The 26,956-nt window shown below is 36.1% G+C and overlaps 1 protein-coding gene and 1 long non-coding RNA gene across 7 annotated transcripts in view; both read right to left on the minus strand.

Moving 5' to 3' along the window:
* The window catches only part of RPS6KA3 (ribosomal protein S6 kinase A3), a 118,814-nt gene that overhangs the window by 75,813 nt on the left and 16,045 nt on the right, over positions 1-26,956 (minus strand). The window contains exons 2-5 of one of the 6 annotated variants that reach the window (XM_047765816.1): positions 18,377-18,470; positions 17,355-17,391; positions 12,310-12,353; positions 11,212-11,268 (exon numbers count right to left, since the gene is read on the minus strand). In XM_047765816.1, the coding sequence (XP_047621772.1) occupies positions 11,212-11,268; positions 12,310-12,312 (60 nt within the window). In that variant the 5' untranslated portion in view covers positions 12,313-12,353; positions 17,355-17,391; positions 18,377-18,470. Of the gene's footprint in view, positions 1-11,211; positions 11,269-12,309; positions 12,354-17,354; positions 17,456-18,376; positions 18,471-26,956 lie in introns of all 6 variants that reach the window. The other 5 variants (XM_047765817.1, XM_047765818.1, XM_047765819.1 and 2 more) reach the window with 5 other exon arrangements.
* On the minus strand, positions 4,731-10,990 carry LOC125118918 (uncharacterized). Its single transcript, XR_007132915.1, has 2 exons — positions 8,392-10,990; positions 4,731-4,774 (listed from the first exon to the last, which is right to left on the minus strand). It is a non-coding gene; the product is annotated as an uncharacterized LOC125118918 (long non-coding RNA).

The following is a 26,956-nucleotide window of genomic DNA, read 5'->3' on the forward strand; positions in this document are numbered from 1 at the left end:
GTTACAACTTTCAATACACCAATATTTCAGGTTGACTCAATAAACCATTCATATTTGAACAGAACTTAATCAAAAGAATTTTAATTATGGTTTAGACCACTTAAGCTGAAAAAAAGACATATTGTGATGAGTAGACTACAGCAGAGGAGAAGTGAATGTGGATTAGAAGGATCAGAGGAGTTAGGCAAGCCGCGATTTTTTTTGGTGGGGGTGGGGCGCATCTATGGAGTGTGAAAGTTCCCAGGCTAGGGACTGAACTCATGGCACAGCAGTGACCCAAACCACCGCAGTGACAATGCCAGATCATCAGCCCACTGTGCCGCAAGGGAACTCCAAGCCATGATTTTTAAAAAGGAGGGTTTTTTTGTTTTTTTGCTGCACCTGCAACATGCAGAAATTCCCAGGCCAAGGATCAAACCCGAGCCATAGCAGTAACCCAAACCACAGCAGTGACAACAGTGGATCCTTAACCACTAGGCTACCAAGGAAATTCTGGAGGAGGGGGGGTGCTGTATTTTTTAAAAAGCTCTTAAGGGTGGGAGAATGAGACACTCGAAATGAAAAAAAAAAAAAAAAAAAGCCCTGAAAGAGAGCCAAAAACATAGCAAAGGAAACCTTACATGCTTGGAAATTTGGCTTTTATACACATACTCCATTTAATGGCACCATGAAGTACTAATTATAATGCTATTTATCTCAGAAAATACAACTTCCTAAGTGGTATATGCTTAAATCTACTAGAGCATATTTTCCCATGTTCTAAATGCTAAAATATACTCTCAGGCAATGAGTTAGAACAACAGACAATAGTCTACACAGTAAGTCAGTAAGTGTCGTTATCGTATCACTCCACAAACGTTCCCTGCCAATGAGGGCTCTATTGTGCTTTTCTGTGTTGAGTGGGTTCTTCACTGTCTCTATTGTATACTCGGCTAGGGCTTCTGTTTCTGTAGTTTATTTTGTCTTTGACTCATGACAACTGCAAGAGTTGTGCAAGTGTGTGCTAGATTCACGACTATGCGTATCATTTTGGATGTTCAAATGCAAGTTTTAAGGTAGCCTAAGGGAACCTTCAAGGAAATGATGGAAACCAGCAGACAAATGGGACCTGATGAAATTCCCTGGATATCGTGAAGGCTTTCATACACACCACTGCTGCTTTAGGGTTATTATATGAATGGTAGCTACAGCATGTGTAGAAGTCAGAAGGAAGTAGTGCTAAAGGCCCATCATGCTGAAGGGGATTTGAAAAGACTGGGGCAATAACAGTGTATTCCTGCCTATGTTGTTCCTAGGGGTGCTGCTCTTTAACTTGGCATCTAAGGTCATTTACAATCTATTTCCATTTTCTTTTTAAACCATTTTTACCTCTACTGCTTTTAACTAGCTTTCTCCAATTCTTCACAATCATGCATGTGACTCTGATACAAGAGCTATAAAGACTGAGTTGATAATAAATACTATGTTGAGGACTGTAGTAATATAATATTTACAAAGTTAATGTTATAAGCGATTAATATATGCACGGTCATTAGAAATAAACAATAAGGGGAACAGAAGGGACCAAGTTAAGAGAAAGTCAAGTAATTGTACAATTTTGTCTGAGGCAAGGCCTACTGTTAGCCACAAAATTACTGGATACCATCCTAATTCCTAAGAGGTATACTTTATCCCTGATGAATGGTCTAAGAGAGCAGGATCAATCAGCCTCTGGAAGGAAGAGGACAGGAAAATTAACACTTACTGGGCTCTTACTTTGTGCTAGGTACTTATTTACCTTCTTTAATTCTCAAACCTCAGAAGAACCTTTTGCCCAGCAATATAAGGACCACTAAGAGAATTATTTCCCCACTAAGCAAAAAATGCTTTAATGATTCTTGGATGATTATGGAGACCTGAACTGCCAAGAGTCCCTATTTCTTCAGCATGGATCTTAAGAGCCTGGCATCCTCTGGCCAGGTGAGAAAGGATAGAAAATTCTGGCATCCAAGAAGATATCTTGGCTTCAGATATCTTAGCACTCTACCTTCTGCTATTAAGGCAGTCTCTCTCCCAGCTCTACCAGAACAAAGGATAAAAACAATTAAGTCTCTTGAGCAGAAAATGGAGAACAAAAGGCATGAGCTGGAGCAAGTTAATTGGTGAGGAATTCAATTATACATAAATATGAATTTCACTGTTTACTGCTTAAAGAAATATACTCTAGTTACATTTCTTGTGCATAATGTTTCTTTTTTAAGTTTATAGTTGTTTTAAAATTTGCTTTCTTTTCTTTATGCCTATCTCAAATTCTTCTCACCCTGGCTCGCAAGTTGAATTTTCAATACTCAAACCTACTGGATAATTGATCACTGCTAACTTTTTTTTTTTTTTTTCTGGAGACAGCCCTCCTGGAATCATCTGTCTGCTTCAATATGGACTGAAGATTCTCTAAGCCTACTGAATGAACCAGTCTTCTGAGCATCCTTTATTCATCATAATGGGAAAGAACTTTCTTCACTGTGCTTGTAAATGCTGGATCATTAGTTGCCTGAATCTCATGTCTCTTTCCCTTAGATAATAATCTAGTGTTGGCAGAGCCCATTTTTCATCAACTTCCTAAGAAGAGGTACAAGTCTTAAAATATCTTGGTTGAAAATCATTTTCACTAAGCATCAAAGGCATTACTCCTTGACGTTTAACTTTCAATGTTGAAATGTCTGATATTATTCTTATACCCAGTGCTTTCTACATGGTGTATATATATATATATATATATCCTCAAAAAAAAAAAAAGGAGTTCCTGTCGTGGTGCAGTGGAAACGAATCCAACTAGGAACCATGAGGTTGCGGGTTCGATCCCTGGCCTTGCTCAGTGGGTTAAGGATCCGGCGTTGCCGTGAGCTGTGGTGTAGGTGGCTGATGCGGCAGCTTGGATCCTGCATTGCAATGGCTCTGACATAGGCCAGCAGCAACAGCTCCAACTCGACCCCTAGCCTGGGAACCTTCATATGCTGCGGGTGTGGCCCTAAAAAGAGAAAAGGCAAAAAAAAAAAAAAAAATCTCTAAAAGCTTGTCTTAGTCCGTTTCGGCTGTTATAACAAAGTACCATAGACTGAATGGCTTATAATAAACAGAAACTTATTTCTCACAGTTCTGGAGGCTGAGAAGTCCCAGTCTAAGTTGCCAGCAGATTCAGTGTTTGGTGAGGATCTGTTTCCTGGTTCGTAGATGGCCATCTTGATGTATCTTCATGTGGCAGAAGGGGTGAGAGAGGAGCTCTCTGGGGTCTATTTTATAAGGGCACTAATTCCATTCATGAGGGGTGTGCCCTTTATGACCTAACCGCCTCTCAAAGGCCCCACCTCTAAACATCATCACACTGGGGATTAGGCTTCAACACAATGACTCTTGAAAGTACATATCTAGCCCACAGCAAAAATTTTAGGATCTTCACTTTATCCCTAATGTTTTGATATTTCATAATAATGAAATTTCTTGAGAGTAGGGTTGTTTTTCTTTTTCTTTGATAGGCTTTCAGGAGACTGTTTTTATTTTTATTTTTATTTATTTATTTATTTGTCTTTTTGCCTTTTCTAGATCCGCACCCGCAGCATATGGAGGTTTTCAGGCTAGGGATCCAATCAGAGCTGTAACCGCCAGCCTACGCCAGAGCCACAGCAACGCGGGATCCGAGCCACATCTGTGACCCACACCACGGCTCACAGCAACGCCGGATCCTTAACCCAATGAGCAAGGGCAGGGATCAAACCCGCAACCTCATGGTTCCTAGCCGGATTCGTTAACCACTGAGCCATGACGGGAACTCCAGGAGGCTGTTTTTAATCTGGAGACTCATAGCCATGATGTTGGGGAAAATTTTTTTTTGGTATTTTGTAATTTTTTTTGTAATTTATATAATCTAAGAGTACAATGATCACTGTACCATTATGAAAGAAAAAGTGCTGCCAATTAATGTCATACCTTCAATTATAACAAACATTCTGATTTCAGAGATATTAAGATGTGGGGAAAAAAACATGTATCTTACGGTAGTCTTTCTTTTCCTTTTTTTTTTTTTTGCTTTTAATCCCAGGTCAATCACAGAATTTTTTTTTCTTCTTTTTTTATTTTCCCACTGTACAGTAAGGGGATCAAGTTATCCTTACATGTATACATTACAATTACATTTTTTTCCCCACCCTTTGTTCTGTTGCAACATGAGTATCTAGACAAAGTTCTCAATGCTGTTCAGCAGGATCTCCTTGTAAATCTATTCTAAGTTGTGTCTGACAAACCCAAGCTCCCGATCCCTCCCACTCCCTCCCCCTCCCATCAGGCAGCCACAAGTCTCTTCTCCAAGTCCATGATTTTCTTTTCTGAGGAGATGTTCATTTGTGCTGGATATTAGATTCCAGTTATAAGTGATATCATATGGTATTTGTCTTTGTCTTTCCAGCTCATTTCACTCAGTATGAGATTCTCTAGTTCCATCCATGTTGCTGCAAATGGCATGATGTCATTCTTTTTTACGGCTGAGTAGTATTCCATTGTGTATATATACCACCTCTTCTGAATCCAATCATCTGTCAATGGACATTTGGGTTGTTTCCATGTCTTGGCTATTGTGGATAGTGCTGCAATGAACATGCGGGTGCATGTGTCTCTGGTATTCTTTCTTAATTTTTTCTCCACTATCTCCTTTTAGAACTCCTACTGGGTAAGTGCTAGATTGCTTTTTTTTCTTTTTCTTTGTCTTGCTCTATCTTGAGGGAGGTTTTCTCAAGTTTAGTTTCTAAATATTGTATTAAAATAGAAAATATTACTATCACATTTTTAATTTCTTAGAGTTTATTTTTCTGATAAAAAATAGCATCCTACTCTTGGTTTAGGAAATCAATTCCATCTCTTAGCACTCAAAGGATTTTTTTTTTTTTTTGGCTTTTTAGGGCTGCACTAGTGGCATATGGAAGTTCCCAAGCTAGGGGTTGAATCGGAGCTAGAGCTGCCAGCCTACACCACAGCCACAGCAACATGGGATCCCCAACCCACTAAGCAAGGCCAGGGATCGAACCCACATCCTCATGAATACTAGTCGGATTAATTTTCCACTGTGCCACAACAGGAACTCCCTCAAAGGATATTAATTTAACTTTTCTTTTCCCTTTTCCTGTACAGTCTGTTTCCCCAAGATCTTATTCTTTCACGCTGGAATCCTTTCTCAAATATCTGGTGATATTTCGCTTTTAACTCATATTTAAGAATGAGGCACTGGAGTTCCCGTTGTGGCTCAGTGGTTAACGAATCCAACTATGAACTACGAGGTTGTGGATTTGATCCCTAGCCTTGTGCAGTGGGTTAAAGATCCAGTGTTGCCGTAAGCTGTGGTGTAGGTCACAGACACAGCTTGGATCCCACGTTGCTGTGGCTGTGGTGTAGGCCGGCGGCTGCAGCTCCAACTGGACCCCTAGCCTGGGAACCTCCATATGCTGTGTGCTGTGGGTGTGGCCCTAAAAAGACCAAAAAAAAAAAAAAAAAAGAATGAGGCACTAAGAGTGTACCGGATATTCTAGAGCTTGTCAACTGGTAGGCTTTTTTTGTGGGTTAGCTAGCCAAGTAGCCAGCCTTACACTGAAGATCTCAGATCTCCCAAATGTCAGTAACTCAAAGTATTTTATCAGGGATCATTTGGTTTCTTCAGGAAAGATGATTCTACTTTCGTGTCTGGAGGATATGGTCCTGGTTGGTGGAATGGATAGGGGAAGGGGATCATATCACCATTGAAGAATAGGCTTTCACTTGGTCTCCCTGTTTCTATCCCAGGGTCTCACCTCACTTTCTACTATGCCTGGGCATCCCCAAGTCTGGAGCCTCTCTGGTTCATTTTTCTCTATGAAATACTTTCTGTCTCTTCCAGGAGTAGGAGAGGAAATAGAGTGAGAGCATTTTATATAGACATTTAACCAATTTCTAGATTCAGTTCCATGCCATACCTCCACTTTCTATAGGACCTGATGACCTCATTCATGAGATCTTCTGGTGCTTTGGGGCCCTGGATGACGGCTTCGTGCTGAGGTACTCCTCACAAACACTTAGGTCCTATAATTTCCTCTTGTTATGACTTTTATGTGCTTTTCATTTTTTTAATTTCTATTTTTTTAAATTTTTTGTCTTTCTGCCATTTCTGGGGCCGCTCTCGCAGCATATGGAGGTTCCCAGGCTAGGGGTCCAATCGGAGCTGTAGCTGCCAGCCTACACCACAGCCACAACAACGAGGGATCCGAGCGCGTCTGCAACGTACACCACAGCTCACGGCCAAGGCCAGATCCTTAACCCACTGAGCGAGGCCAGGGATCGAACCTGCAACCTCATGGTTCCTAGTTGGATTCATTAGCCACTGAGCCATGACGGGAACTCCTGCTTTTTATATTCTATACATTGTGGTTCAAATAACAGAAGTTTTCTAATTTCAAAGACCATGTTTCTGTTTCTTACTCTCCTTGTTGCTTTGGATGGTAATTTTCCAGAGGAGAAGAGGACGAAAACAGCTTTATTTTGCCATTTTAAAATTTCAAGTTTCCCATATGTCCTTTTGTTTCTCTAACAAGTAAGCAGAGTTCTTGGCACCTAACAGACATTCATTAACTACTTCATTAATGAGTGATTAGATGTAGTCAGCAGACTAAGCTGCTGTAATAAAAAGACCCCAAAATGCAAAGGTTCAAACCACATAAGTGCCTATTTTTCTCTCATGAAGCAGTTGATAGGTGTGACGCTAGGTTAGAGGGAAGGGTGTCGTCAGATCTTTAGGTCATTAAGGATCCAGGTTTCTTCTCTCTTATTATTCTCTCCATCCTATAGTTTTGTTGTGACCGCAACTGGCTAATCACACTCTTGCACTCTGACGCATAGAAAAGGGGCCAATCAACCTACAAGAAAGCCCATCAGTTGATGCTCCATACATACAGTCAGTATCTTGCAGTTTCTATGGGCCAGGAATCTGGGCTAACAAACTTATGAGCTTGGAAGCAGATCCTTCCCTGGTCAAGGTTCAGATGAAACACTAGACCAGGCAAACTCCTTAATGGTAGCCTGTGAGAGACTCTGAACCAAAGGACCCCATTAAGCTGTGCCCAGATTCCTGGCCCACAGAAACTGTGAGAGAATAAATGTATGTTGTTTTAAGCTAGTAAGTTTATGCATAAGCTATGTTACGTATAAAATAGAAACTACTGCAACATCTCAACTTTCACTATTTAAATTATCAGTAACTGACAAAATGAAAATTTTCAATTGTACATTAAAGGCAAATACAATTTAAAAGTATAAGGCTTAAATATATTTGACAATCTTTTGGCTTTAACACCATTAAAGAGATAATAAGTAGTAGGCTTTATCTTATACTTGTACTCAATTCCTATAATGTGGAATGATCTCAACAACTTCACCCACACTGCTGCTAATATTTTACTACTGCATCTTTTTGCCAATCTCGAGAATGCTATTTTCCTTCAGATGTAAATGTTGCTAACACAGCTATGAGCACTCAGAAGGAAAGTATGAACCATGGAAAATACTCTGATTTTTAGACTATAGACAATCAAAAATTTGAAGGTTTTTCTCCTAAAGGAATTCTTGCATAAAGGGAAAAAAAATGTGGCTGGTGGCACAAAAATCAATATTAACACTTAGCAATTGTTTTTACATTTGCTTAAATGCTAATAAATATATACTATCACATATAATACAGACAAATGAAGTAAAATGCCTCAAATGGAGATACAGAAATCTAGACCAAATCTGAAGGCAGTCTCAGGCACTGCCCATGCCTGGGTCCCTGCGCTAGCCAAGGTTTAATTCACATGTTCCTTTGATTAACAAGCAGTGATGCAACATCTACTGGGTACTCTGTGCCAGATAGACAGATATAAACAAGGAATAATTCAGACATGGTCACTGCCTCAGGAAGCTCACAGTTTAGTAGGAAATACAGACAAGTAAATAAGCAGTGGAATGTAGTGTGGTGTCATTCAAGGTGTGCACAGGCTGCTAGGGTAACACAAAGGAAAAACACTCAACTCAAGGTAGAAATGAAAGTGGCACTTATGTGAGGAAGATACCTCAGTTGAACTGATATCAAAACTTGGACCTGAAGGATGATCAGGACTCAAATGGAGGGGAGTGGTAAGGGAAAAGAATTCTGGGAGAGGGACTATCACCTATGAAGGCTCAGGAGTAAAAGAGAACCAGATACATTTGGATGATTGGACTTTTGGCAGAGGGTAGAGGTGTGTGGCTGGAGACGATAGGGAGATGTATGCAAAGGTCTTATGCAGGGTCATATTTATTACTGTTTATTATATAGGTCACACTGCAGAGTTTGGATTTTATTTAAAGAAGCATAAAACTTACGAAGGGTTCTGAGAGGAGGAGTACAATGATCTCACTTCTTCATAAGTGATCTAACATTCATGAAAATTTGTTTGATTTCTGAAAAATTAACTCTCCAAATATATTAAAAGGCATACAAAACATAACTTTTTTATATATTAGCAAGAACCAGATGGAAGACATAGCAAAAAATAAATTCCACTTACAAGAGAACAAAAACTACAAAATACTCATGAATTATTTTAATAAGAGATGTACAAACCATATTAAAAAACCATAAAATCTCAATAAAGGATATAAAAGAAGTCAGAATAAATGAATGTTCTTGGAAGTGAAGACAACATTATTAAAATAATTTTCCTTATGTTAATTTGTAAATTTAATGCAATTTGAATAAAAATTACAATAAAATGTTTAGGAGTGGGAGTTCTCTCATGGCATAGTGGGTTAAGATTCCTGCACTGCCACTGCAGCAGATCAGGTAGCTGCTGTGGTGCAGGTTGGATCCCTGGCCCAGGGACTAATTAAAAAAAAATTATCAGAAGTGTTTGATAAACTGATTCTAGAAAATGTGTAAGACTACAATTTTGAAAAGTAAAAAGGTATGAAGGCTTGCCCTGCCATACATAAAAAAAAACAATCAAAATAAATGTACAATAAGTGAAAATGTATGTAAAGTTAAAATGTTCAGGGGTATTGTGGGTTGTTGAACTGTGTCTTCCAAAAAGGTATGTTCAAGTTTTAATATCCATTACCCGTGAATGTGATCTTACTTGAAAACAGTTTTTGCAGATGTGATAATATTAAAGTGAAGTCATATTGGAATAAGGTGGGCCCCAATCCAATGACTGGTGTCCTTACTAAGAAGAGGGAAATTTGGACACAGATGTGCACACAGGGAGAACGCCCTGTGACCAATGGAGGTAGAGATTGGAGTGATGTGTCTACAAGCCAAGGAATGCCAAGGACTGCCGTCAGCCACCAGAAGATGGGTGAGGAAAAGAAGGATCCTCCCTTAGAAACTTCAGAGAGAATATGGCTCTGCTGACACCTTGATTTCAAAGTTCTACTCTTCTGAACTATGAGAGAATAAATTTCCATTGTTTAAGCCATGTAGTTCATGGTACTTTGTTAGGGGAGTCCTAGAAACTAACACTAGGGCTATAAGGCTATTTTATATATGCTAAAAGAGGGATCTCAAATGAATGGGAATGAATTGGTTTTATTTATTCAATAAGTAAAGACTGGAACAACAGGCTATCCATTTTCAAAGAAAAGTTAGATTTCTACATCATAACAGGTACTAAAATTCCAAGTAGATCATAAACCTAAATGCAAAAAACAAAACAATGAAAGTGTAAGAAAATGTAAGAGGTTATTTTCATAAGCTTGGTTCAAGTAAGAATTTTCTAACTAAAACAAGAAACCCAGAAGGCAAATGTGACCATTTAAAAATGAAAACTTCTGTATATAAACAATGAAAGACAATATAATCAATGTTAAAAAATAGGGAGAAAATACTTGCAAGATATAGTCATGGAGTTATCATCTAGAATATATAAAGAGATCATACAGACCACAAGGAGACAATAAATATCCCAAAAGAAAATTTGGAAAACACAAGGCCAATAATGCATGGATATATAACCTCACTAATAATCAAATAAGATGCAAAATGAAATGAGAAAGTATGATTTATTTAATGTGGCTCAAATTAAAAATAATTTCTGATAATATCCAGTGTTGAACAGGGTATGGTAAAATAGGCACTTACATATAGTGGAATTTTTATATCTTTTTGGTTTGGAGGTCAATTTGGCAATGCCTATTAAGATTTAAAGGTTCATATCCTTTGTTTTGGCACATTCTTTTCTAAGATTATATCTTACTGAAACATAAGTTCACAAAAATAAATGGGGGGGGGTCCCCTGATGGCCTAGCAGTTAAGGATTCGGCATTGCCACTGCTATGGCTCGGGTTCAATCCCTGGCCCGGGAACTTCTGTATACTGCAGGTGTAACCAAATAAATAAACAGGGGGAAATTACATTAAGTATAGGAGATGCATAAAACAGAATACTATGCAACCATTTAAAATGAGACAGATCTACATATACCATCATAAAAAGATGTTCAAGACATACTAAGTGAAAAGAGAAAGTTGCAGAATATATGTATTTCATAAATATCAGTAATTATCTTATGTACAGAATAAAATGATGATAATAACTGAGCTAAAATGGTTATCTTGCAATCTGTTAATTAATTTATATAATACTGAATGAGTGCCTATTATGTGCCAGGCACCAGTCTAGGTGCTAGGGATTTAGGGCTGAACCAAAGAAATAAGATGAGGAGATGGTGAACAATAATTTTCGATGTTAAATATCTCCATCAAGTATGACCTTTTTATTTATTTCACTAGTAAGTCTGCAGTTTGGTTCTTTAAAAAGGTAAGCTTTAGGTTACTAATGAAAAACTTCAACAACGTAGTTTCTTTTGTCATTCTCTTGAAATTAGTCTCATCAAACTGTTTTTTAAAATGTCACTGGTTAGAGTTCCCACTGTGGCTCAGAGGGTTACGAATTCGACTAGTATCCATGAGGATGCAGGTTTGATCTCCGGCCTCACTCAGTGGGTTAAGGATCTGGTGTTGCCGGTCACAGATGCGGCTTGGATCCTGCATCACTGTGGCATAGGCCGGCAGCTATAGCTCCAATTCAACACCTAGCCTGGGAACTTCCATATGCAGTGACTACGGCCCTAAGAAGCCAAAAAAAAAAAAAAAGGCACTGGCATATATATTCAAGAATGTATTTTGTGATACAATTATTTTACTTACAGTTTGTGGATTAATCTCCTCCTCTCCCATAGGTTCATCCATAATTTGCTGTCCATTCTGTGAAAAGCATAGCAAGTAGAAAGTTACCAAAACAGATCTCACAATAAAGTCACATGAAAGCAAACAAAACAAAATCATATAGGAATAATATTTACCCCAAAGGGTTATAATGAAGTACAGGACCACCATTAAAGTATGCAGTTGCCAAATTGCAACAGGTTGTGCTTCAAAAGTTAATGTGTAAATTGATTATTTACAACTATAAAAATGTTTTCTCATGGAAATAATATAATAAATGATGGCTACCTTTCCAGGTAAGCCCTTGAGTTTGTTATTAGTTAAATGCATTACAACGGTCTTATTTAATAACCTCTCCAAATATCACTTAACGATACTTTCTATGGCAAAACACATTCTAAATTTCAACTCCAGTGATAATTAATCAGGGCAACTGATTAATTATTTGGGGAGAAATTAAGCTAGATCTCTACATCAGAAGAGATTTTAGATGGATTAAACATTTAAATGTCAAAAAGCAAAATTATACAAGTATTAGAAAAAAATATAGGTGAATAATACTTATGAGGTAAGAAAGGCAGAAATCATAAAGGAAAAAAATGACACTTGAATCCATAAAAGTTTAAAATGTCTTCTGTCAGACATAAAAAAGATAAAGACAAATTATTACAAAAAAAGCAACATATGACAAAGGGTTGGTAACCTCAATATATAAAGAACTTTTGTTTTACAAACCTGTAAGAAAAAACGATGAACCTCAACAGAAATGAGCAATAAGGGAAAAAAGAGTTCAGCCTTAGTACTAATAAACGAAATGCATTTAACCAAAAGATACCTCTGCCTTTCAAACTGGTAACAGTTTACAGAAAAAAATAACATCCAGTGCTAATACAGGTTTAGGGAAAAGAGCACTCAGGATACACTGCTGGATAAAGTGTAAATCAGCACAACCTTTCAGAAAGGCAACCTAGGTGTTTATTTTTAAAAAGGAAGACACATAAAACTTTGAAATATGCCATCATTTCACCTTTTTAAAAAAAGTGGACAAGTGTGCAAAGATGTACATATAAGAATGCTCACCATAACTTTTTCCAAAAAGAACTCCAAATTGGAAACCTAAATTCCTAACAATAGAGAACTAGTTAAATATATTATGGTACATCCATATAATGGAATACTATGCAGTTACTAAAAATGATGAGAAAGATGTAAATTTATTGACAGAAAGACAGTCACATGTAATAAGTGAAAAAGCAGTTTACAAAACAATATGGATTGTAATGATCCCATTTTAAATAAATATATACATGTTTCAATGTATATATTTGTATGGGAAAAACTCTGGAAGGATATACACCAAAATGTTAACAGTGGCTATCTCTGGGTGGCAGAATTTCAGACAATTTAAATGGTTTTGTTTATTTGAATTTTCTAATGTATCTACAATATCTACAATATGTATTATTTTTGTATTAAAAACAAAGCAAAACCAAAAGTTAGTTATACATAGTGTCTTCTGTTGTTCCCTCAATGGAGAAAGGAGGAAATTCCCCTGACCACTCATTAATTCAGTAAATGTACAAGGATCTAAGCTAACCATCTATGGAGCATTATCAACTAGGAAATAAAAGGTAGCCCACACATTACCTCATATCCCACATAAGGCAGCTGCTCTGAGTTTGAACTCCTCTCTCTACTCTCCCTATCTCTATTTATCAATCCACCCATTTCATTTCATTTATGCTATGTTCTAGGCACTAAGCTGGAGATGAAAGGTTAATGAAACACAGCCCCCATCCTAAAGATCCATCCTAGGAGATCTCACAGGTCTATTCAGCCATAAAAAGGGCAACTTTCATTTTCAAACATTCATAGAATATGTTTCTAGGTTAGGGAATGCCTACTCAAATTACAAAGCATAGAAATGGTGCCAAAATACAGAAAAGGGAGAGGCAGGTATAAAATGTTTATTTTCCTAAGACACTTTCGGAGGCTATGGTATTGCATACTTCGATGGTAAGAACTCAAATAACTCAAGTATACATCTTTCTCTTAAAAATCACAACCATGTATTCAACTGAATACTGATCATCTGTATCTAAACATCCCAGACAAACCTTAAACTAGCTCCTAAGAACACTGGCTTTGGAGTCAGACACCTAGATTCGAATTTCTTCCCTTAAACTAATTATGAAGCCTTGGACAAGTTATTTAAACTAAGCTTTACTTTCTTTATATGGAAAGTAGAGATTAAAAAGTCTTATCTTCAGAGAGTTGTGAAAAATAAATGCGATAATGATATAAATAGGACTTTAAGTGCACTACCTGTCATTTAGTAAATAATCAGTCAGCTATTTTAATAATGATTTTTATTTTTTCCATTATAGCTGGTTTACAGTGTTCTGTCAATTTTCTACTGTATAGCAAGGTGACCCAGTCACACATACATGTATACATTTTTTTTCTCACATTATCATGCTCCATCATAAGTGACTAAATATAGTTTCCAAAGTCAGCTATTTTAACTGTAGCCAAAGTTCAATCACTCCCTCTGTGGCCCACTAATCTGCTACCTCTCCTATATTTACAATCTTAGTGAATGGTATCATCATTAATCTAGTAGCTAAAACTAGATTTTCTCATTATTTGTACCCAGCATTCTTTTCCTGTAACACAGATCTACTCAATGGCTCCCCATTATTTGATTTTTAGAACCCTTGGGGTTTTTTTTGTTTTTTTGTTTTGTCTTTTTGCCTTTTCTGGGGCCACTCCCACAGCATATGGAGGTTCCCAGGCTAGGGGTCCAATCAGAGCTATAGCCGCCAGCCTACGCCAGAGCCACATCAACGCGGGATCCAAGCCATGTCTGCGACTTACACCACAGCTCATGGCAACACCGGATCCTTAACCCCACTGAGGGAGGCCAGGGATCAAACCTGCAAACTCATGATTCCTAGTTGGATCTGTTAACCACTGAGCCACAACGGAAACTTCCAAGAACCCTTCGTTTAACTTGAGCGACATTCATGTTTTCCATGGAAATATGACAATCATCTGCTCCTTATAACTGTTAGTGAAAAGTAAGAATCACAGATTATAATTTACTTTTTGGTACAGTAGGAACAGAACTAAAACTGGAATTGGTAGACCAGGGGTAGAGTCCTAAGGTCTGACAATGATAACCTTTATGATTTGGGGCAGTTCAGACTTTCTCCTAGCCTACTGCTTTACTTGTTCAAAATGGGGATACTTGCTCTGTCTACTCAAAGGGTTATTGTTAAAACTGAGGTAACTCATAGGAAAAATACTTTACAAACTGTAAAAAGTGATACCAACACAAACTGCTATTATTAAGGTGAGGGTAGCTTCCTTGGGATAAAACACTGCTACATAAAGTCCTTTTGATCTTGGAATCAAAAAAATTTAGAACTGGTAAGGGATCTTGTGTTCCAAATACACATCCACATGTTTAAATTCTTATCCCATTCTCACCTATATATGAACACTATCAGGACAAGAAAGTACTACCTCAATAGGCAGCCTACTACACCACCTCAGAAAAAGCACTGACTGCTAGATAATATTCTTCTTTATATAGTAACTTCCCTCGAATACAAATTTCCTTTAAGAGGATTACTAATATATGACGATTCAGTTATACATATATATAATCCTTATTTTAAAATTCTGATTCCTCTTTTTCCAGTTATAAATCATTGCTATAGCTTCTATAGATTAAGATTCCAAATCAGCTTCTTCACTATTTTCAGCTTCATGTAATACATAAACTGTACAAATATTTTCTTTTCTAAACTCTCCACTCAGCTAATTAACAGTAATATACTAACAAAGCAATTTAAGAAAAAAATTAAGCGAAACATGATCTAAAGGTATTTTATGCTCTACTTTTTGCAAAACATCTACTTCCTTTCTGAGTTTAGCAAAGGTTTAAAATTTTAAACAATTTAATTTTTTAATGATTTTTAATATTTATTTATTTTGCTTTTTAGGGCCACACCCGTGGCATGTGGAGGTTCCCAGGCTAGGGGTCGAATCGGAGCTATAGGTGCCGGCCTACGCCAGAGCCACAGCAATGCAGGATCCGAGCCGTGTCTGCGACCTACACCACAGCTCACGGCAACTCCAGATCCTTAACCCACTGAGGGAGGCCAGGGATCAAACCCGCAACCTCATGTTCCTAGTTGGATTCATTTCCACTGTGATGACGGGAACTCCTGAAGAATTTAATTTTTAGGTCACGAAAATATAAAAGCCAGTGTTATCCTACAACCAGTGAAGCTTTATCAAAATTGACCCAGAAAAGCATCTTTACTTTGTCAGAACATTGTAAATCAACTATAATAAAAATTTTTTTAAAAATACCAATATTTTTGTATTACTTCACCAAAACAAGGATTCAAATGCTACCTACTAGAAATGAGTATAAAGTTACCTCTGCAGCTAAGAATTTTCGCTTTTGAAAAATGACCCTTGGCTTCACTAGATATTATGTTACATGGACCACAAGTCAGACTCAACACTGCAATACTTTTAGTTCCAAAAGTTCAAGTAATAATACTAATTAAACAAGAAAATTCATTTCTCTAATTTTAAGAAACAAAGAGAAAAAACATGTGGTCTGAATCTAGTTAGTACCAGGTTTAAACCTCAGTTCTATTACTTACTGCTATAGCTACCCAACCTTGGGTAGATTAGTTAACATTTTGAGCCTGAGTTTCTTCATTTATAAGATGCATAAAATACCTATTTCATAGGGATGATATAATTGAAAGGACCTACCAAGGGAAAGAGCAGATGATCAGTAAATGCTACTTCCTCTTTGGCCTCAACTGACCATGTAATATTTACATTTCTAGAGTGAGCTTCTAAAGCTGGAATGCAATGAAGAAATACAGGAGACTGTTGAGATACCTGTTTCACCACTTACTACAGCCAATCTTCTGCCAAGCAGGGTGGAAGAGATCATTTATATGTGTGACATGTTTTTACATAATGTGGCTAAAGAATGAGTACGGACAAAAAAGAAGAGTTAAAACGTGAGGCAAATATATTTATCCTCTCCCATCCCACCATAATGCCTTCCAGCCAAAAAACTGCAGAGCTTGGCAGACTGTACATATGCAAATATTATGTGAAATACTGGAAAAGGTTAGGAAATGCTAATCATGCTTTACTCTGGTAGTCTGAAATGTGTAGAAGTCAAAAATTGAATAGTATACAGTATAAGTCTCTTCAGAACAAATCAGTTAAAGAAGACTTTTAGCTTGAGCTTCAGCAGGTACTGTTTTCAAAATAACTTCTAATGTTGTGGTATAAAACTACTACTTAAGATAATCTTCCTGGTTTAAGAGGATGAACAATTCAATCAGTAATTCTGAACCAAGTATTGTAAAGAAAAACTTGAAATGTTAAAAATTAGAATATTTTACTAATGAAAAAATTTCCAATTTAAGCAACCCTATTAAACAGATTGTTTTTCTGTAATGACATGTTATAGCAATGTACATTTCCAGGCTGCTGTTTGATACCTCTGAAGAAAATATAAATAAGTTTTAAAAATGCATTGAGTCCAGGAGAACATCCTGTACAAGTAGACTAGGATTAAAAAAATGATTTGTGATTCATAAATGCTACCTTGAACTTAGTACGACATATCATCTACTGATATATCTTACTACCTAGAAATGAAATGTACATAAAAACATTGGCAGAAAAGAATCCCCCACAGAGAACAGCCTAAAATAACAAGAAAGGAAGAGGAAAAGAATGGGGCCAGCGCCCTAGTGTATTAATTTGGAGACCCAGGTTGTAGATACAAGGAAGGGCTATGTCTCTCTCTTTTTTTTTTTTTAAACCATCCTCAAATTTCCACAAATATTATCTGCCTTCCAAACTCCCTGATATCAGCAGTGGTTTTCCTGTCCAAAGCATATGCAATAGGACTTCCATGAAGGTGCTCGAGGATAAGACATTAGAAACCTCTCTAAAACTTCAGTTAAGATACCATCAAATTGTTCAGAATCCAAAGAATCTTCTACGCAATCATTGAAACAATAAGAAACAAGCATTGTATATTCTTAATAAGGAATGTATATAATCCTTACCAATGTGACAGGATTAAGAATCAGCTCCTCATTTATCCTAAGGAAATATCAGAGATGTGCATAAAGACTTATGTACAGTGATATTCATCATACTCATTATACTGAAAAATAGAAAACAATCTAAATGACCAACAGGGGAGTGGTTAAATAAATCATAATACATCTATTCATATGTAGGAATACTATGCAATGGTTAAAATCAGGGCCTCAAAGAAAAATTAATGATGAAAAAAAATGCTTGCAATATATTAAATTAAAAAGGATATAAAACTAAATACTATGACCCCAATTTTGAACCCCCCCCAACATGTGTGCATGTAACTGGCAAAACATATAAAAACCTTATCAGTAGTTACCTGGGTGATAGGATTTTCTTCTTTGTACTGTATTTTCAAAATTATATGCATTTACTATATATTATTTTATAAAGAGAAAAAACAATGAAATTAGAAAAATCCATTTATTTCTAGTTAAGATGCCCTTATACACCTGCTTTGCTATTCCTCTAGCAACTAAAGGCCTGCTAGTACTCAAGACTATTTCTACTTTCTGGATTAGGGTAGGAATGACTGCTGGTTATATTTACATTAAGTTTTAGAGGAACCTTTGAGAAATTTTTTTCTCTCTCTCTCTGATGGTTTCCTTTGGTTGCAGACTCAGAAAATAAATACATTTTTAGGCCTGAATCCACCTCATTTTTTTTGAGTGTACCCCTAAGGGGAATTCTGCTTATGAAACAAGAGTTATGTTGAGATAATAAAGAAATGAAAACACGGTAGCCAAAATTAAATCTGCATTGTGAATAGCAAGTATTAGAACTGACACTGCAGAAAACAGAATTCATGCCACAGAGGACAAACTTGAGTAAATGAAAAAAAAATGAAAGGAAAGATTAAAAAACTATGGAGGACAGACGTAAAAATAATCTATGAATAACGGATGTTCCTAAAGAAAAAAAAAAAACAAACAGCAGTTTAATCAATCAAAAGTATAAGAAAACTTCCAGTTCTGAAAAAAAATACCTGAGACTGGAGACTGAGAAGGTTCAACAGAGATCATCAACACCAAGACATGTCCTGGCAAATGTTTTTAAATTTCAAGGATAAAGATATAATCCTACAAGTATACAAGCAGAAAAAAATAGGTTATTTTCAAAGAAACTAAAACCAGGTTGACCTCAGATTTCTCCTCTGCAACAATAAAATGCCAGAAGACAATGAAGTAATGACTTATAAAGAGTTAAAAGGGAAAAGTTATGATCTAAGTATTGTATAACTTGCTCTAGTTTTTCATGTACAAAGATCACAGGATATTATTCTTAGTTCTGCAAAGTCTTATAAAACTTCATCCTAGTAGTACCCTTTTTCATAAACCGTTCAAAGGTATGTCTTAGACCATTGAAAGAGAATCAAAATAAGAACTCAAGAATACTGAAGGAAAGAACTGGTGAAGTATACTGATACCAACTTAATATAAAGAAATAAGTGAATAAAATAATTAACCCCAATAAAGGAGAAAGGGTCAATAATGAATAAATAATTGATATAAGTATATAAACAATATAAAACTTCAGAAAGTTAAAGGTAAGATTTGTAACCTCAGGCTAAATCAATGTGGACTCAAAATAAAAGAGGTAGTGGAAGAAGTGAGAAACTAAGATTCTAAATTCTGTCCTTCCTAAAAGGATATTTTAAAAACCACTGCTTTTAGTAATTAGCTAATAAATATAAATTTTGGAATGCTTTGAAAAACCATACAATAACCAAGAAGTATAGTTATTTATTGCAGTCCAAATCACTGGCGAATATAATAACTGTCAAAGACTGTGAATAGTACTTTATGCAGGTATCACATTCAACCTTAAGTCCCTAAGGTAGGTACAATTGCCTGTTTTACAGATGAGGAAACCAAGGCTCAGAAAAGTTAGTGAATGGCAAAAGCAGGATTCAAAACCAAGTCTTTTCAGCTCCATAATTCTTTCTTCAATATTTCATAACCTCAAACAAAAGAATCCATAAGGCAGAAGAAAAAAAACCACAAGAATAAAAAACTTAAAATAAGATGACAGAAATAATTTCAAAAATAATAATGTAAGAAATGTAAAGTTTAAAGTATCTAAAACAAAGTGTCTTACTAAATATTTGATTCTATTACAGAATTATTGATGTTGTTATGAGTGATGATAACATGGTAGTTAGATGTTTTAAAAATTCTTTATCTTTTAAGAAATATAAATATAAATATTTAGGTCTAAATTGATATATCTACAATTAGCTTCAAAATAATCCACTGGAGCCAGGGAGGGAAAGAGAGAAAGTAGTGTGTATGTGATGGGGAGTACGGATGAAATGAGACTGGCCATGAGTTGATAATTTTTGAGGCTGGGCTATGGCAATATGGTGGTTCATTATAATGTTCTCATTACTCTGCTATGTTTGAAATGTTCGATAATAAAAATTTTAATACGTTATATTTTTTAAAAGCTTAAAAAATCCACAATTATTTATTGCTTTAAAGAGAAACCCAAACAAAAACAGATAAGCATAGAAAAGCTTAAAGAAACAGAAAGCAAGCGGTTTTTTTTGTTTTTTATTATTACAACATTTGTTGGCAATGCCTGCACCACGCAGAAGTTCCCAGGTCAGGGATCAAACCTGGGCCAAGGCAGTGACACCAGATCCTTAACCCAGATAACTCCCAGAAAGCAGGTGTTTTAAATATTTAGGCCAAAAATGAAATGTAAAGCAAAATCCTTAAGCTGATTAAAAAGGTGATTTGGAAAAAAAAAAAAAAAGGTGATTTGATTTGGACTAAATATATGATTAGTGTTTAATACATAGAGTAATAATTGCTATCATTTACTAAGCAATTATCGCAGACCAGGTAAGTACATCTTTGATGGTTCTAACAACTCTGTAAGGTATTATCACTAGTTTACAAATGAGGAAATTAAGGCAAGACGGGTACGTCAATCTTTTTAAGTACTGTATCCTCAGCCCCTAGCAAAATGCCTGGCACACAGTAGGTGCTCAAAAACTACTTGAATAAATAAAAAAGTCTAATACCCTAAGGTTAATAAGCAGAGTCCAAATTCAAACCTAAATCTGATTCTAAAACCACTACTCAATCACATCTAAATATTTTCATAATGATTTCATAGTAAGAGTGAAAATGTTTATTTCCTTCTGTGTACGTTTCTTTGTTTTTCAGATTTTCTACAATTAGCCTGTGTTTTTAAAATAAGTCATTAAAAATAATAAATGCAAAATGGTACTGAACACTTAATCAGAGACTAACCTAACCACAAAACACAAAAGGAAATATTTTGGGAACTATAATATGAAATAAATGGAAACAAAATGGAAGGGGAAATTTTAGCAGACTAACATCAACTAGCAATAATAAACAAAGACGACAAAGCATTACTGGTGTAACATATTAGAATAGGTAGATACTGAATTTTATAATGTAAAAAGAATATGGGTTTTTTCAACTATCTATGAAAAGTTATAAAGACTGACCATGTTTGAGGTAATTAAGTAAATACAAAATTCTTAAAAGCAGGAATAGTACAGTTCACATTTTGATTATGACTTTTTAAAATTGAATAAGGAAATAAAGTATTTATTCAGATATTAATATTACTCTAACTACTGGCTCAAGGATAAATAATAATTGCTATCATTTATGCAATGCTCATTTTTAGCTATGTTACATATATTCTCATTTAATCCCAATTAACCACTAATAAACCATGAGGGGTGTTATTATATAGAGAAGAAAAAAAGGTTGAAAAATAGTAACTTGTACAAGATCACAGAGCTGTTAATCTTGCAGATAAGACAAATGAACCCAGTTGTGAAGCCAAAGCTCATACTACTATACAGAAATATCAATATTACTGTTAGATTGTGTCTTTTTTTTTTTTTTCCAGCCATGCCTGAGGCATGTGGAAATTCCTGGGCCAGGATGGAACCCGTGTCACAGCAATGACAACACCAGATCCTTAATTTGCTATGCCACAAGAGAACTCCTCATATTACTGTGAGAATTCGTGTACAAGCATCTAGCTGTGCTCATTTTTCTCTATTTATAAAATAAAATTTTGTAATAAAAGTGGAAAAAACTACAATTCTTCCCTAACACATATTGTTCTGAAAGTGTCTGTTAAATACCCTATACTAAGAAGGTAATGATTTGTTTTTCTAACATATCACTGATGCAATATTATATTTCAAAATGCATCATCTCCTAAAAGAGATTCCTTTGAATATATCCATATTCTTAATAGGGCAATTAAAAAAGGAAGAAACCATAAATCAAACTAGGAAATATAAGGTAAAGATGATTTGCCACTAAATTTATTTCTAAAAAGTCACTATTTTCTGGTACTTATTTCCTATCCATAAGAGTTCAATGGAATCTTGGCCAGCATGGATTTGAAAGTCTGCCACTAACTGTGGGCAAGCCCTTACGCCTCTCTGACTTGTGGTTTCTTCATGCATAAAATATGTGAATATCTAAGAGCTCTTCCAGCTTAAAAATGTTATAATCTTGTGACTTCAAGGATTAAAAGTATTTAAATTTTTGTGGGGCTTTTACACCTGAGGAAATTACCAATTCTGTATAAAGCTGTTTCTATGTTATTTCTAACTCTTAATTCCTGCTTTCTTTTCTGCATCCAAAATACAGTTTTATCTATATCCTTCAGTGGTGTCTTTGTATCCAAGTGTAAAGAAGATAATGCCAAAGAATTGATTGTACAAATGTTGTCACTGAAAGCGAAGTACTAATAAAAAATAAGTAAGGAGTCCCCATTGTGGCTCAGTGGATTAAGGACCTGACAGTCATTTCTATGAGGATGGGAGTTTGATCCCTGGCCTGGTTCAGTGGGTTAAGGATCTTGCCATAAACTGCAGTATAGTCTGCAGACACGGCTTGGATCCAGAGTTGCCATGGCTGTGGCATAGGCTCCAGCTGCAGCTCTGATTTGACCCCTAGCCTGGGAATGTCTATATGCCATAGGTATGGCATATAGAAAAATAAAAATTAAAATTAAAAATAAAAATTAAATAAAACATTGTTTTTCTTTGCAGACTAAGGAATCTAAAGCAATTTTATAATTTCCAGAATCTAATCTTACTATTCTTTTTTTTTTTTTTTCACATGGCAAGCGGAAGTTCCCTGACCAGGGATGGAGCCTGCGTTACAGCAGCGACCTGAGCCACCACCGTGACAATGTGGGATCCTTAACCCACTGAGCCACAAGAGAACTCCTTATTATTCTTATTTTACTAGTAAAGTGTCAACTTATTAAGCTCCTCTATATACTCCCAATGCTATTTCTGCCTCCCTAACACCTTCGAACCTCACCTCAATAAGGAGCTGGCAGTATTTCCCAAACCTGTTTGATGATGATCAGAATCACCTAGGATTCCTGTTAAATAAAACACTATCTGGCCTTACCCCAAACCAAAACTGAATCACAAGTGCCAGGAGCCCCATGGTTGTATTTCATTTCTCTCTCTCTTTTTTTTTTTTTTTTTGGCTGCTCCGTGGCATATGGAATTTCTGGGCGAGGGATCAGATGATCCCAGCCACAGTTGCGACTTAAGCCACAGCTGCTGCAATGCCGGATCCTTAACCCACTGTGCCAGGCTGGGAATCAAACCTGCATCCCAGCGGTTCCAAGACACCACCAATCCCATTGCACCACAGTGGGAACTTCATTTTTCTTTTTGGGGGGTATTTCATTTTTTAACCAGGCACCCTGGATGAATTCTGTGATGAGCTAAGTCTAGGAAATCACAGTGTAGAGAAAGCATCACTGGCTTTGGAGACTTCAGAACATGGCTTTGTCCTTTATTTATAGGTGTGATTTTGAGCAAGTTACTTAACATGACTCTCAGCCTTCTAATCCGTAAGATTTGGATATTAGTTATGCCAGAGGTTGTAGTAAAGTTCAGTATGCCTGGACATGCTGGGTATTCAGTTAAGTGTTAGCTTCTCTCCTCCTGCTCATCTTGCCAGAGAAAGTGAAAAAACCAATACTTGAGAGTATTCTGACAAGTCCTTTACCTTAATGGATCCACTTTCATTTCTAGGGCTAAAAATATGAGTATTAGATAATTCTTTAATGTACTACTTGGTTTGGCTAATTTAGGCCTTAGGAAAAAGTCTAATGATTTCTTCTGGTTTCCAGAGGCTTAATGAAACCCTCTGATAAAAAACGGATTCACCATTATGCTGGGCTTCAAAGCCAAAGCTTTATTTACTGTGACTGTGGCAAAATTATCTGAACTTCTGCTTCCTCATTGGTAAAACAAGTGGTGGTTAAATGTTTTCTGAACTGAACCCAACATATGTTACTGATAACATAACTATTAACTAATAACCATTTAAAATAATTAAACCTACACAGAGTCCTGCATTCTTATGAACAAAAAGACAGCAATAATAGCTTGCAAGTGAAACAAGACAGAATGGGACTTGCTCAAATAGACAATAAAAAAGAGCTTAACATGCAAGCAAAATTCTTGTTTGTGTAGTATCAACTGTATCTTAACACAAGATAAGTTTGAAGTATAATTTACGTGGGGAAAAACAATCCAAACTACTCAAATATATAACTTTAAAATTACCATAGGTATAAATAAAACCTGGCAGCAAGGCTTATTTCTGAAAAAAAAAATGAGAAATATAGTTTATAATTACACCTCCACAGTGAATTCTAGCTACATATGTTTTATGCACACTTTCAATAAGAATAGTCTACTAAAAATTATTAGTATTAACTGACCATATAAGCTACAAAGTAATTAAAAGAAACCTAAATAAATTAGAGAAAAATTAATCTGGGAACATTCATTCAAGATAGAAGGAAAAGTTATGCTCATTTTAAAAATGTAAGCAAGAAAATAACAAATCTCAAATTCTATTGAAGATATTTTAAAGAACCATAGCTTTTCTCTCAACTTAAATTATTCTTTAATGCAACTATTTTTTCATTTAGTTCCTGCCCTTTGCTTTTTTATGTCCAGACATTTAATATTTTACTGCTATTTTGAATGAGACCTTTTTCTCCCATTATAATTTCTAACAAGGAAAGCTATTTATTAATGTTTAAATATACTCTGCTTAATACCACCGTATTAGACTATCATTTAACAAACCCTAGTAGTTTCCTTAGATTACCTAAGTACATGATTATATCATCTATGAATAGTTATCTTTTATTTTTTGTCTTTTCTATGGCTGCACCTGCAGCATACAGAGGTTTCCAGGCTAAGGGTCTAATCCGAGCCGTAGCCTCCGGCCTACACCACAGCCACAACAACAGCAACTCAGGATCCAAGCCACGTCTGCGACCTACACCACAGCTCACGGCAACGCCGGATCCTTAACCCACTGAGCAAGGCCAGGGATCCAACCTGTAATCTCATGGTTCCTAGTGGGATTCGTTCACCACTGAGCCACAACAGGAACTCCCCATCTTTTATCTTTTTTTTGAACACTCTGTGACTTTCTTATCTAAATTCATTAGCAAACTCTTCTAGAATGTAAAATAGAGGTGAAAACATGAGGTACAAAAAATTTTTCTTTCTTTTTTGGCCGCCCTGTGGCATGTGGAGTTCCTGGGCCAGAAATCAGATCCGAGCTGGAGTTGCAACCTACGCCACAGCTACGGTAATGCCAGATCCTTAACCTACTCTGCCACGCGGGGAATCAAACCTGTGTCCTGGCGCTGCCAAGATGCCACCAATCCTGCTATACCACAGCAGGAACTCCACTGGGCAGTTTTAATGAGACTGCCCATAATATGTCTCTGTCAATCATGATGCTGGCTACTGGCCTGAGACTCTTTTTTAATATTAAGGACATAGCCTTTTATTCCTACTTTACTATTTTTAATTGAGAATAGACACAATTTTATCTAATGCTTTCTTAATTTTTCCCAAACTCTCAAGTTAGAAATGATAATATATTCACAGGAAGTTGCAAAAATAATACAGAGAGGTCCCATATACCCTTAACCCAGTGATTACGTCTTACACAACTTCCTGCCAAGACCATGAAATTTATACTGGTACAATGCCCAGACCTTATTCAGCTATCACTGGTTTTACAGGTTCTCGGGTGTGTGTGTGTGCTCATGTTACACATTTTATCAGACGTATAGGTTCCTGAATCTACCACCATAGTAAAGATACTGTCCAGTTCTTTACCACCAGGATCCTGAGTGTTGCCCCTTTATAACTGAATCCTCCACTCTTTCACCCTTCTTCCTAACTCTGGCAAACACTAATCTAGTCTTCACGTCTACAATTTTGTGATTTCAAGAATGTTATATAAATGGAATCATACAATATGTAACTTTTTCCCACGCAACAAGAATTCCCTTGAGACTCATCCAATTTGTTGAGTGTATCAATAATTCATTCCTTTTAGTTTAGTGTAGTAGTATTCCAGTATTCCATGGCATGAACATACCGCAGCTTGTTTAACCATTTACCCATTGTAGGACATTCAGTGTCTAACTTTTGGATATTCCAAACAAAGCTACTATGATCATTTGTGTACAGACTTCTGTGTGGACATACATTTTCATTTCTCTGGCATAAATGCTTAGGTGTGCAACTGCTGGGTTTATGTTTCAAAATGAAATGAAAGAAATTGGCCATACTGTTTTCTTGAAAGGCTTTTCCTTTCCCATCAGCAATGTATGAGAGATCCAGTTTGGCCACATCCTCATCAACACTAGGTATTGTCATTATTTTTCGCCTATTCTAAAAGGCATGTAGCGATAGCTCACTATTGTTTTAATTTACATTTCTCTGATAGCCAACCATGCTGACATCTTTTCATATGCTTATTTGCAATCCATATATCCTCTTTGGTGAAAGGTCTGTTCATCTCTTTTATCCAATTTCTAATTGGACTATTTGCCTTTGTTACTGTTAAGTTTTGAGAATTCCTTATATATATTCCAGATACAAGCACTGTCTCAGATATAGGTGTGTAAATATTTTCACCCAATCTATATCTTGTCTTTTCATCCCCCAATAAAATCTTTTTTACAGAGCAAACATTTTAAATTTTGATAGAGTTCAATTTATTTTTTCTTTACGGATTATACTTTTGGGGTTTCGTCTATGAACCCTTCATTAAGATCAGAGTCCTGAAGATTTTTAAGTTAAGGTTCACTGTTTTACCTATGGATGTTCAACTGTTCCAAGTACCACTGTTGGATAAAACTATCTATCCTTCCTCCATTGAATTGCTCTTGCAGCTTTGACAAAAATCAGTTGGCCATACCTATATGGGCCTATTTCTGGGTTCTCTATTCTGTTCCACTGATCTATATATTTGTCCCTTCAACACCACATTATTCTGATTACTGATAACTATACAGTAAGTCACCAAATTGGGTAATTCCACTTTAACTTGTTGTAGGAATTTTAGTTCCTTTATCTTTGCACATAACTTTTAGAATAAGCTTGTTTTAAACCTATAGAAGAATTTGGGGAGAACTGACATCTTTACTATGTTGAGTCTTCTAATCTATGAACACAGTAGACCTCTCCATTTATTTAGACCTTTAA

The sequence above is a fragment of the Phacochoerus africanus genome, chromosome X (assembly GCF_016906955.1).
Source record: "Phacochoerus africanus isolate WHEZ1 chromosome X, ROS_Pafr_v1, whole genome shotgun sequence".
NCBI lineage: Eukaryota > Metazoa > Chordata > Mammalia > Artiodactyla > Suidae > Phacochoerus > Phacochoerus africanus.